The sequence below is a fragment of the Gordionus sp. m RMFG-2023 genome, chromosome 1 (assembly GCF_954871325.1).
Source record: "Gordionus sp. m RMFG-2023 chromosome 1, tfGorSpeb1-WG-v2, whole genome shotgun sequence".
NCBI classification, from domain to species: domain Eukaryota; kingdom Metazoa; phylum Nematomorpha; class Gordioida; order Chordodea; family Parachordodidae; genus Gordionus; species Gordionus sp. m RMFG-2023.
In genome coordinates, this window is record NC_088775.1 from 67,942,811 (window position 1) to 67,956,530 (window position 13,720).

The 13,720-nt window shown below is 27.9% G+C and overlaps 1 protein-coding gene across 3 annotated transcripts in view; it reads left to right on the forward strand.

Annotated features, from left to right (window-relative positions):
* Nucleotides 1-13,720, forward strand: part of LOC135922691 (branched-chain-amino-acid aminotransferase, cytosolic-like) — a 49,031-nt gene that overhangs the window by 13,389 nt on the left and 21,922 nt on the right. For all 3 annotated transcript variants that reach the window (XM_065457123.1, XM_065457122.1, XM_065457124.1), the window contains exon 5: nucleotides 7,323-7,483. In XM_065457123.1, coding sequence (XP_065313195.1) covers nucleotides 7,323-7,483 — 161 coding nt within the window. The remainder of the gene's footprint in view (nucleotides 1-7,322; nucleotides 7,484-13,720) is intronic.

Consider the following 13,720-nt stretch of genomic DNA (forward strand, 5'->3'; position numbering starts at 1 on the left):
ACTTAAAAAATACATGTAAAAAGCTAATATTTTGAGAATATTATATTGAATTTATAAAAATTATAAAACTGTTATTTATAAAAATGAATATTTTGAGCATATACTATATTTTATATTGCATTTATAAAAATAAAACTAATATTCATAAAAGTGGTAATAATATTTGTCATATATTATATTTTATATTACATTTAAAAAAAATAAAACTAATATTTAATTTATAAAAATGGAAAATATTTTGAGAATATAATATATTGTATTTAATCGCCGGGGTGGCCTAATGGGTAAGATGTAGGCTTGGAAACACGAGCATGAACAAGGACGCGGGTTCAATCCTGGTAAGAACCATAAAAACTTTCAAGTTTTTCTTCGATGACTGATGTGTAAAGACATATGGTATGATGAATTTCGGAGCTTAGAGATGACACCCCGGTCACCGACAGGCCTGGACAGCCGGGTGCTAAGGATACCTGTTCAATAAACAAAAGAAGGACACAAATGAAAATATGAATATGAAAGCTAGGGCGTTCCCTCCATGCGACGCGCAGGGTGTAGACCTCCATCCTGTGAAAAATAAAGTAAAGGTCAAAGCAAAAAAGACAAGACTGGCAAGTTTGAATATTGGGACGCTTAAAGGTAAGACTAGAGAATTGGCATCAATGTTGAACAGGAGAAAAGTTGATATAACGTGTATACAAGAGACGAAATGGAAAGGACAGAAAACTTTGATGATTGGAGATGGGTATAAATTGTACTATAATGGACTTGTTAGCAATAGGAACGGTGTCGGCATCATCCTCAGCCAAGACCTAACCTCTTCAGTAGTAGAAGTCAACAGGATCTCTGATAGACTAATGAAGATAAAACTCTGCATTGGTCAATCAATACTACACATCCTATCAGTATATGCTCCTCAAACGGGTTGCAAGGAAGAAGAGAAAGATGACTTTAGAGCTATCCTCGATGAAGCTGTAATGGAAATCCCTAAGGATGACCTAGTCATAATTGGTGGTGACTTAAATGCGCATGTGGGGAAAGCAAGAGATAGCTACAAAAGGCATCATGGTGGTTTTGGATACGGAGAAAGAAATGATGAAGGAGAGCACGTACTGAAATTTGCGCAAGCCTTCGACAGGAAAAAAGACAGTCATTTAATAACATATGAAAGTGGTACTAGGAAAACACAGATAGATTACATGCTAATCTCTCGCATAAGATTAAAAGATGTAATAGACTGCAAAGTCATCCCAGGAGAAGATATCGCCGCACAACATAAGCTACTAGTCGTGGATTTACACATCTCAAATAAATCCACTCAAAACAAGATAAAACTGGAACCATGCATCAAATGGGGCAAATTAAAAACAATGACAGATGCCTTTGCAATCAATGCAAACATTGAAACAATAAATTGCTCACAAGTCAGTGAAAAAATATGGACAGACCTTTCATCCAGATTAATAGACACTGCAAAATCGACGCTAGGCTTGACAAGAGGAGGCAACAAATCACACAAAGAACTATGGTGGTGGAATCAAGAGGTACAAACCACTATACAGGAGAAAAAAGCCCTTTATGGTACAAATCCAAAAATGCAGATGACAAGTCAAGATACAAAAAATCCAAGAGATTGGCTACAAAGGCGGTGGCTAGGGCCAAATCTATGGCATACGATGACATGTACGAAGATCTACATACCAAAGAAGGGCAAAATAAAATATACAGATTAGCCAAACAGCGAGAAAAGAACTCTAGGGATATAAACGGAGCTCCGAAAGTAATCAAAAATAAAGATGGGAAATTGATAATAAAGGAAAAAGAAATAATGAATAGATGGAAAGAATATTTTCAGGAGCTTCTCAACTTTAATTCCCACATATTGCATCTCGACGAACACTCCCCTTGTCAAAACCTTGTACAATCTATAACAGAACAAGAAATAATCACATGCCTCAAGCATATGAAAAACAACAAAGCTAGGGGTCCAGACGATATTCCAATAGAAAGCCTTAAAGCACTAGGAGATGATGGAATACATCTCCTCACAAATCTGTACAATAAAATACTTGGAAATGAAGAGGTCCCCCAAAAATGGAGGCAGAGCTATCTAGTTCCTATCTTCAAAAATAAAGGGGATCCACACAATTGTCAAAATTACAGGGGCATAAAACTAATGTCACACTGTCTAAAACTATACGAAAAAATAATAGAAAAAAGATTAAGAGATATAATCGAAATAGGAGAGACACAGTTTGGCTTTATGCCTGGAAGATCAACAACCGATGCTATCCATGCAATTAGGCAAATGAGTGAAAAATACAGGGAAAAGAACAAAAAGCTACACATGGTCTTTCTCGATCTAGAAAAGGCCTTCGATAGAATCCCAAGAAAACTTATCTGGTGGGCGCTACGCCACAAAAAAGTTCCCGAAAAATATATAAGAATAATAGAGGATATGTATATGGGACATACAACAATGGTCCGTAGCACAACAGGTACTTCAGCAGGCTTCACAATAGCCGAAGGAGTTCATCAAGGGTCGGCTCTCAGCCCACTTCTCTTCATTACAGTAATAGATATATTAGCACAGTCTTTACCTCAAACAGTCCCGTGGAATATGATATTTGCAGATGATATTGTGATACTTGCCGAATCCAAGGATGAAATGAAAGAAAGGTTAGTGAATTGGATAAATATCCTAGAAACGCACGGATTAAAAGTAAATAGAGAAAAGACGGAGTATATGGTGATAGGAGGAGATGAAACGGAGAGTATTGATATAAATGATTGGCAGATATCCGCAATTGAAAGCTGCAAATATTTGGGCTCCACTATACAAACAAACGGCACAATAGAAAAAGAGATAAAGAATAAGATTAATCAAGGGTGGTTAAAGTGGAGATCTTTATCTGGAGTGCTATTTGACAAAAGAATCCCACACAAATTAAAGGGAAAAATTTACAGTTCCATAGTACAACCATAGTTCGGAAACATGGCCAACCAAAGAATCAGACGAGAGAAGTCTACAAACTATGGAGATGAGAATGCTGAGGATGATTGCTGGGGTAACAAGAAAGGATAAGGTGCGCAGTACAAGAATACTAAATAGTAAGGTAGTGCCCATTAAGACTAAGTTAATGGTAAACAGACTTAGGTGGTATGGGCACACAATGAGAAGGCCTATGAACTACATAGGAAATAAAGTTGAAAGATTGGAAGTGATGGGCAAACGTAAAAGAGGAAGGCCAAAACTTCAATGGGGCCATAAAGTTAGAGCCAATATAAAGAAGTATAAAATAGATAAAAGATATTGTACGAATAACATAAAGTGGAGAGAGATGTTGAAGGAGCTTACCACCAGAAAAGGTAAAAGCTAAAGAGAAAAAAAAAATATATTGTATTTAATTTACTATTTAATTTATAAAATAAAAATAAATCGCTATTTAAAAAAATGCATGTATAATAAATAGTATTTTGAAAATATAATCTAATTGCACAATATTAATATAATTTATTTTATAATATAAATTTTTAACAAAAGAAGATAATTGTATTATATAATATTGTAAAAAAGAATAATGAAAAATGTTGGATTAAAAACTTTCATGACTCAAGGTAAATATAATAAATGCAATAAATATTTGACAGTTTGCAAAGTAAAAAACCAACATGATTGACGAAACCCTATACTCAAGAAAGATATTAAAAATTCACAAATTATCAAGAAGAAAGAGAAGCATATCTACCTTTTCAGGTTGAAGATTACTTCTTCTTTCTTCAAGAATTCTCGTAGTGGAAAAATTCCGCTCACAGCTTGCACTTGAAGCAAGAATTGCCAATTTTGCTAAAATTAGAAATTCGCTTTGATGAGCCGCCCACCACTCTAACAAATTATCCACCTTAAATGTTTCATCTATTTTTTTATTTATGTAATTATAATATTCATCATCGGGTATTGACATATTACCAGAATTACCATCGCCCCATTTGTCATAAAACTATTCAGTTTGTTTAACAACAGTCGTAATTTGACTGGTCGATGGTATTTCATTTACTTCCTGAGCCTCTTGTAATTTAATATAATCTTTTATATAGTTTTCCGTCATCTTGCGATCTGTCCCTGACTACATACGTAATTGCTTGAATTTTGGACAGAGAAAAAGAGAAATAAAATGATACTTGTGTAAAACAAATTTTTCAATTAAAAAATGCTTTATATTAAGTAAAATCAATTTTATTTCTCCTTTTTCGCTTTGAAAGGTATTACAAACTTCAAGAAGTGATATTCCTTTATTTGATTGTTTTGGTAAAATATATTCTAAAAATTTAGATATGAATTATAAAAAATTATATTAATAATACTTGAATATTGGGGCTTATTTAAGATATTCCTTTATTTGATTGTTTTGGTAAAATATGTTGTAAAAATTTAGATATGAATTATAAAAAAATATATTAATACTTTGAATAAATTTGCAGGAAATTAATAATTAGATCGATCTGTGGGTGTTAGGTAGTGTTAACCATCACCCAATATTATATTAATCATAACTATAATATAATATAATCTTATAACCATTAACTCATAATGTAATAATTTTTATAAAAAATAATAAGGCCCGGCCGGCCCGGGTTTAACAATCTTTGGCCCGGCCCGGGTTTAACAATCTTAGGCCCGGCCCGGATATATTAAAAAAAAATTTTGTAGGCCCGGCCCGGCCCGGATATATTAAAAAAAAATTTTTTTAGGCCCGGCCCGGGTATATTTAAAAAATTTATAATACGGCCCGGGCCGGGTTTAGGGCCGGGCCTGCAAGTCTCTGATAATTATTATCAGGGTTGTGTATTTGACCCATCAAAATGATTCGGTTAATTGTCCAATATGGCCAGTCAAATTAAATTTGATATAAGACAATATTATTTTGTATATAATAGTAATATTGATTTTATAATATTTAAATTCATTGTCATTCTATAGCTAATATTTCGCTCCCCATGGCAGAGTTTTGTTCTGATTCATATTCAATATTATCATTATATTTAATATTTTTAATCAATTTTCCAGTTGTTGAGATCTTCAATCTATTTTTGTTTTAGTATGAATATTAACCCAAATCGACCAACTTCTTTCTGAAGAAGAAGTGGAACTAGTAAAATACCACTTCTCTTAATAGGCATAGCGGGCAAACCCATTCCACTAACTTGAGGCCGGATTCTGATTGTTTCTTATGGAAATTACTGCTTTCCACATAATTTACTACTAAACATGCCTATTTTACTACTAGTTTTATGAAATCACTTGAAGTATTTTGATCATCGCCACATTGTAAAATGCCTAATCCTTGTATTATATCATATACTTCATTTAATTCGTTACTAATAAGATGCTCCTCTTGATATTGAAATAAGCAGTTGTGATCACATGTATTTATATTGTTTATTCTTTTTTCAAATAAATTTTTAATTATTTTTCTTCCGATTTTTAGAGTAGACCTGTCAATTGACTGATTGCTAACTCTGTATATTATAGTTTTTCTCCATACTTTTATGATAGTTGTTACCTGTTATTTGAAAATAATATCTTTTTATTCTTTATAACCCCCTCCCAAAAATTTGTTTTAGGTCAATGTCTGATCTAGTTGATAATAGAATTCCCAAGCGTCCAAGCTGATAATAATTTCGAAAAATTTTCCTTAAGCCCAGTCCAATATAATTCATAAAAATATTTTCTAAGCCCAGCCCCACCCGTAATAATTTAAAAAAATTTTTCTCAAACCTGGCCAACCCCTAATAATTTTGAAATTTTTTTTCCAAGCCTGGAGATAGGTAAATCTCTAAAAACCTCAATCCTACTTCAGATCAAGGTCAACTCATTAGGACTATTTGATTATATTCAAGTTGGTGCATGCGTAAAACATACGCCTTTGAAAGGGGAGGTTTGTGGTTCGACTCTCATAGAGAGCAAAAAATTAACATTACAATATATAGTCTCCTTAAATTTTAAATACATTAGGGAGATATGAAAACGATCGTGTTTTGATTATGGAGATTATATATTAGATGATAGCTTTAATATTTGTTTTGTTAAATAAAAAAAAAGTACTTCAAAAGTTTCAACAAAAACAATTGATATTCTTACAAAATATATTCTAAGATAACAAAATTACAAAATATGGCGGTAAAATATGTACATAAAATTTAATAAAAATGATTTAATACCGAAAATGAAAAAAAAACAATTCTACCATCCTAAATTTTAGATAGGGTTTAGGTGAGAGTTGAGTAAAATCTGTTTTGGGTTCTCAGCCCTGTCAATTTGTTTTTCAATTAGAAATAGATGCTATATATATACAATAGCAAATGCATATATAAATTAAATTTTTACACGGCCTGGTCTGGTATTTTGGGCGAGTTGATCCAGTTTTTGGGCCCAGCTCATGAATTTTTATCTTGCCTAGCCCTTAAAATAATTTTATATAAAGGGAAAAAATGCATAGTTCTAGGCTTATTTTTTTTGGAAATTTCAGGTTACGCCCGAAAAATATTTTTCACAAGTTATCCAGTCTACCCCGACCTCAAATCTTACCCATTGTGAAAATTTTATTTATCTTTTTCTTCTGTTCAAAATATTTTAAAAGTAATCAAACACTTCATTAATTTAGATTTTTTAAAATTTAAAATAATTTATAAGTAAGAAATATCATTCTAATCATATCTCAATTTAAAATCAAGAAATGCCAAAAATCATAGTTTTAGTAATATTCAAATCTTGATTTAACTAACTATGAATGTAAATTAAAATTTAATATTTAGATAGGGTTGTATTATTATTCATTTATGATATTTTTATTTCTATTAGATTGATATAATGTAAATTGATTTTAAATAGATGTAATTTTAAATAAAATAGATAAACAGATAATCATAAGAATTTAAAAATTTAAGTCTTTTAAAAATAATTAAGATATCTCGGACTCCTAACGAAGAAATAAGCATATTAAAAATTATTCTATAATAGTATTAATCAAAATATTAGCTTGAAATTCAAAAGAATATATTAAAATCTTGATGCCCGAACTGGCCAATTAAAATTTTACGAAAATCAGAAATTTGCAATTTGCGAGGCTTGTCTGATTTTTTTATGTATAAGTTTTCCGGCCCGGTCCAAAAAAATGTACAAATTGCCCGCTCCATTATAATAATGGACCGGGCTTTGCCGATCTCTAATTGATAATAAGAAAGAGAGTAAAAAAAATTTTAAAAGTATATAATATCATTTTATTCGTAAAACATTATAAACCCATAATAAACGCCATATAAAGCCGACCTTAGGAGTTGCCTCTTCCACTAGTGCCCAACTTTACGTCATAACTTCCCCCGTGGGGTCTTATTACGCCAACGGATCTGACTCCATCGCCCTCTACACCGACGCTAGGTATGTTAGGGCGTGGCCTGGTGGCGTCGGGGATATCAAACTCGGATCGTAATATGAAATTATTAAAAATATATTTAATGTACTGTTTAAATTGAAACGATATTTTATTAAAAATATATAAAAAAATAAAAACTATTTTGCATTATACTTTTACAACAAAAAATTAAGTGGAGCGACCCAATTATTTACAATTTTAATTAATATTATATTTTTTTGAAAACTAAAACACTTTACTTTTGCATGGGGATTTACTAATGGCCATTTCCATTTTTCACATTGATCAAATCACGTGTACATGAAACTTATCTTTTTATTTTATAATACTAAAAAATACTAATTTTGTATAAAATAAACCCAGATTTTTTTTTTTTGAAAACCGTAACCTAACAATCATTATTTTCAAAACGGGTCTCTTGTGAAAAGGCTTCTTTTTTTTAATAAATCGAATCATAAGTGTAATTTAGATAATATATGTATCTTTTTTAAAATTGGTCATTCCTTTCAATTTATAAGACAGCTCACACCAGTTAAATTCTTAAAAAGTGACTCTTAGAGCTAACTTGTTACATTGCCAGTTACTTTATAAATTATTTATGTAACCCATAATTTTTTTATTGCAAAATAATTTTTCGATTTACTAATTAATCAAAGAATTTAAATGAAATTTAGTAAGAATAACACCAGTTTTTTAAAAAAATAGTTTTACTATATTTAGCAATCATTTTTAAAAATAATTAACATTTTAATTAAAATCAGAATAATAAATTTAAATAAAATTCTATTTACTTTTTTAAATTTTATAAGCGATTTATCATAATATCTAATTTTTCATAATATCTACCATAATTTTAATGTTAAAACTACAATATTCATTTTTTTATGCTTAACTTGGAGCCCTTCCTTGTCATACGTCATGTGTAAAGCAATGTAAAAATATACTTTATTTTTTATAAAACTCATAATTTTTATTTATCTTTTAGATTATTTGAATAAAAAATAAGATACAGATATAAATCAGTTTTAGAATTAAGAATGAATGATAAAATTAACATTTTGTTGATATTGCAATTAAATAATATACCTTTTTTCCTTTTCATGATTGATTATTTAAATAAATGTTTTTATAGAAACTATTAATAAAGAAAAGATTTATAACATCAGAAGATTTGTGTATAATTATTTTATTTATCCTAGATTTTTAAAAATATTCAAATATATATCATTTTAATTGAGGGTGTCATTTTATCACACGGCTGGGAAATATCACTCGGCTAACCACATAATAATTCTCTTCTTACTAAATATCCCTCTACTGGGAAATTTCGCTCTGCTAACCGCACAATAAATCATTTATTATTAAATATCGGTCGGTTAACCACAGAATAAATTATTTATTACTAAATATCACTAGGTCAGCCACATATTAAAACATTTATTACTAAATAGCACTTGGCCACATAATAAATCATTTATTACTAAATATCGCTCGGCTAACCATATTATAGATCATTGATTACTAAATATCGCCAGGCTAGCCGCATAAATTATTTATCACTAAATGGCAATCGGCTAACCACATGATAAATCATTTATTACTAAATATCGCCTGACTAACCACATAATAGATCATTTATTACTAAATATCGCCAGGATAGCCACGTAATAAATTATTTATTACTAAATATCATTCGGCTACCCACATAACGAATAATTTATAAGCACGCTCGGATAATTACATAAGATATTATTAATAAATATTGTGCGGCTATAAATAGTCGAGTATTTATATATAATCATATTTCAGTGGATTTTCACTTTATTTATATTAATTTTTTGTCTGTTAATTTATTCTAGATTGTTGTATTTCATAAGCTTTATTATTATTTAAAATAGTTTTTATTATTAAAATAAATGTCTGAATAGGTATAAAATTTATTTTAGATTGTTCTATTTCATTAGCTTTACTATTATTTAAAATAGTTTTTGAACATGATAAATTTTTTTATTTTTCGGTTATGGGTTACTTTATTTGAATATTTACTGATAAGGTATGAAAAATTATTTTAATAATTTATTTTAGATTGGTGTATTTCATAGACTTTATTATGAAAAATAGTTTATTATGAAAAATAGTTTTATTATTTAAGATAAATGCTGAATAGATTTAAAAAATTATTTACATAATTCATTTTGGATTATTGTATTTCATACGCTCTATTATGATTTAAAATAGTTTTTTTATAATTAAATAAATATTTAGATAAATATAAAAAATTATTTATATCATATTTTAGTTTCAATATCTTTTTAAGAAGTAATTTTCTCATGAATCCTATTTTTAAAGTAATAATATATTTCTATCCGCAAGATGGCTTATTTTAATATTTTTCTATTTGTCATTTATTTAAAAAAATAATTTTGAAAGCTTAATCAATTATGCCTTATTCTACCAAGATGCATGAAAACATTTAGGAGTTTTCCAAATTTAATTTTCCTTTCTTTATAATCAAATTGGAAGCTGGGATAATAAATTTATTAAATGTTCAACACTTTAGTTTTCCTTCCATGAATTTATTGTGCATTATTTTCTGTATTTTGCTAAAAAAAATCAGTATTGTCTCTTTTAAATTTTTATTGATTCGATTAATTATTAACTAGAATTATAGATATAATATAATATAATTTGTTTGGAATCGGCAAAGAGCGGATTAAAATATAAATTTAGGGTAATATAATCTAATATATATTGACGAAATATATTTGTTATTCTATAAATATTGGAAAGGGACACAAAATCGGGAATAAATAGGGAATTAAAATATAAAAAATATTTTTATAACAATGGGCGAAATATATCCGTTATTCTAGAAATATAGGAAAGGGCAAGCGAAAATAGGTAATTAAAATTTATAAAAAATATTTTCATAATAACGAAATTATAAGCATACTAAATAGTGAGGCTAAATTCAGGTTCGACTTAATTTTTATATTTAATTGCTGTTTAGCTAAACTAGCTTTTGAACTAGGACACCCTATTTTAAGTTGTTTTAATTATTAGGTGGCATTGTTATTTTTCTTATTTATTTTCTCGTTTTTTGTCTTATTTCCCTTTTTTCGTATTTGAATTTCGCTTTTTAAAATTTTTTCTTTTGCTTTTTAGGTTAATAAATAAGTTGACTCAGGACACACCCTAAATAATTAAAATTAAACGATAAGAATATAGAAAATTAGAAGGATAGAAATGTAATGCCTAAGCGAGTAAACCCGATTCGGGAAATATTTCAGTAAAAACAAGTTGTAAATGCGAATTTCTAAAAAAATTACACAAGATAATTTTTCTTTTAATGAATGACCAAATATATAATAAATAAAATTAAATGATTAATATAATTGTGGTAATAATGAAAATTAATTTTTTTTTGTCCTATATAACTTAATTTAGACGTTCTTTAAAAGAATTAATCGACAAAATTAAAGATATCATAATGTTCTAAGAGAAAGAATTTGAAAGATATCTTTCAAAAAGAAAAGAATATTTTTCATATAATCAATATCCTAATTTCTAATACAATATTAACCTTAATATTTCAATTAATAGTCGAAGCAAAGATAAATTATCTGTTATAAAACCAAAAGGCTTAAACATTTAATTCAATTTTATGAATATTATTTATTTGATTTTATATTATAATTTCGAGTCCTTTCTGTTTTAGTTCTGCATTAAATGATATGGTTTTTTGAGCCTGAGGGATGTAAAAATGTTTAAATTACTCTTTGAAATTAATTTTTTATATATGACAAAAATATATTTAAATGATTATTATCAAAATCATTTAATTTTTTATTGTATATTTGGTCATTCCGAGAAAATGAAATCCCATTAAAAGAAAAAAATATCATGTATAATTTTTTTTAGGCATAACACCATTTATGTTTCTGAGATATTTCATGACCAAATACGATATTTATTTTATTTTATAAAAATACAGAATGCAAAAAAAGAAGTTTGATAGGTGATATCAGAATTTCCATGCAAATATATTGGTCCCAAAAATATAGGAAATTCGTCTGTTATATCTCTTAACTGCTATATGTTTAAATGTTATAGCAGTAAGGTAAAGATCACCCATTAAATATTTTATCAACTAAAAATATACAAAGGTAAAATTGGTTTGACAAAAAATATAATTTTAATAATAAAGTGAGTATAGCAATTATCGATATTAATTAATAAATGATTTATTATATGGTTAGTTTAGCGATATTTAGTAATAAATGATATATGATATGGTTAGCCGATCGATATTTAGTAATAAATAATTTATTATACGAATAGCCGAGCTATATTTCTTAGCCGATCGATATTTAGTAATAATTTATTATGTCGTTAGCCGAGCGATATTATCAGCCAAGTAATAAATAGATCCACCCTATAAAAGCAGATACCTGCAGAGATACCATTTTCACGGTCCGGATTTAAAAGAAAAAAAATTAGGCTGGACCCGGGTTTTATATTTTTAGGCTCGGCTCTGATTTTTTTAGAAGAATTATTTTGGCTCTGATCACTTTAAAAAAATTTCTACGGTCTTTTTTTTTCCTATTCGGCATTTTACGGATCATTTTTCAGCCATAAGTGAATGAATGTAATATATTGTTCTCTGATACACAATTTTTAAATATTTTTTATTATTTTTAATGGCTATTTACAATATAAGGCCCGACCTGGGTATTTTTAAATAAATTTCGTTAGACCCGGCTCGGGTATCTTGGCCGGGCATGCAGGTCTCGATTGAAATGATTTTCATTTGAATATTTTTTAAAATAGATTACACAAACGAATTAATAATTAAGGATAAATATTGTATGAAAACATTTATTTAAATAATCAATCATGAGAAGAAAAATAGGTTTATAATTTATTAATATCAACATGGTGTTTATAAATGATATTTATATATGTTGTATTCCATATCAAATCAACTGAAGATTCAACCCGACCCCCTTCAATTTTTTAAAAAATTTATATGATGGTAGTATATACACTAACTAGTAAATATATAAAATTTTAATTCTCAACTCAGCTTACTTTATGAGATATGACCATCTTTAGAAACGCGGAAATTCCAAAATACACTATATTTTTAAATATCTCAAAAAGTAATTAAGCTAAAGACATGATTTAAATTTTATTAAATAGCTCTAAAATAGCTCATTAATATGACATAAGAAATATATTTGTGAAAAAAAGTCTATTACCAAAAACCGGAAATAGAAAACCGGAAATGGCTATAAAATAAGAATTGCTCTTTTTTTTCTTTTAAATTTTTTTTACAGATAGACATTATACTTCTTAATATCTGTACAAAATTCTAGATTGGGACGAGTACTGGGTCAATAGTTATAACACTTTAAATATAAGTAGTATGGCTTAAATCCTATATTATACCAAATATAGAGTAATTATTTTTTTAAAAAGTGGGAAATATATGTGAATAATAGCATTAAAATTAAAATCCTAAAAAATCTTATTATTTTGCATTTTTTAAATGTTAAAAAACTCAAAACAACATTCACCAAATTGTATTGTATTATTTTAAATATAACGCAAAACGCCTTAATTTGGAGTCATTATAAGGAATAAATAATAAGATTTTATATAAAGTAATAAAGTAACAACTATGATAATAAAAAGTGAGCTCAATAATCTCTTCACCCCAACCTAAAGATTATATTCGTCCCAAATTTCTTCTTAAATTCGAGATTTGTCCTGGCAACTTTGTTAGTGAATGTTGAAGTTTATTTTTCATTGCCAACAATTAATTATTATTGTGATTGTCAGAAATATATTTTCATTTTAAAGATTATTTTAATCTAATTATAATTAATTAAAATAAAATAATTATATTTGGCATAAAGTCAATATTCAAAATTAATTCCAACAACAACAGTCGTCATTTTTATTGATTAATTTTACATAGCCATTTTTCTAAAAAATTAAATTTATTTATTAATTTAAAAAAATTATATTTTAAATGTCTACAATTCCTGTGCTGCAACCCATTTCGAATAACTCATTCAGTACCCTACGATCTTAGAGGTGTTTTATAGTGGATGATACAAGTGAATTCTAGCTTATCAATTAATCAAAAATTTGTAGTTCTTGACGGAAAAAATTTAAAAAATATTCAACAAATCCCATCTTACCTTTTACTTCTACGATCCCTATCACATTACCTTCTATTAATTTTAAGTTAATTATAATTGGTGGTAAATTAGATAAGTTAA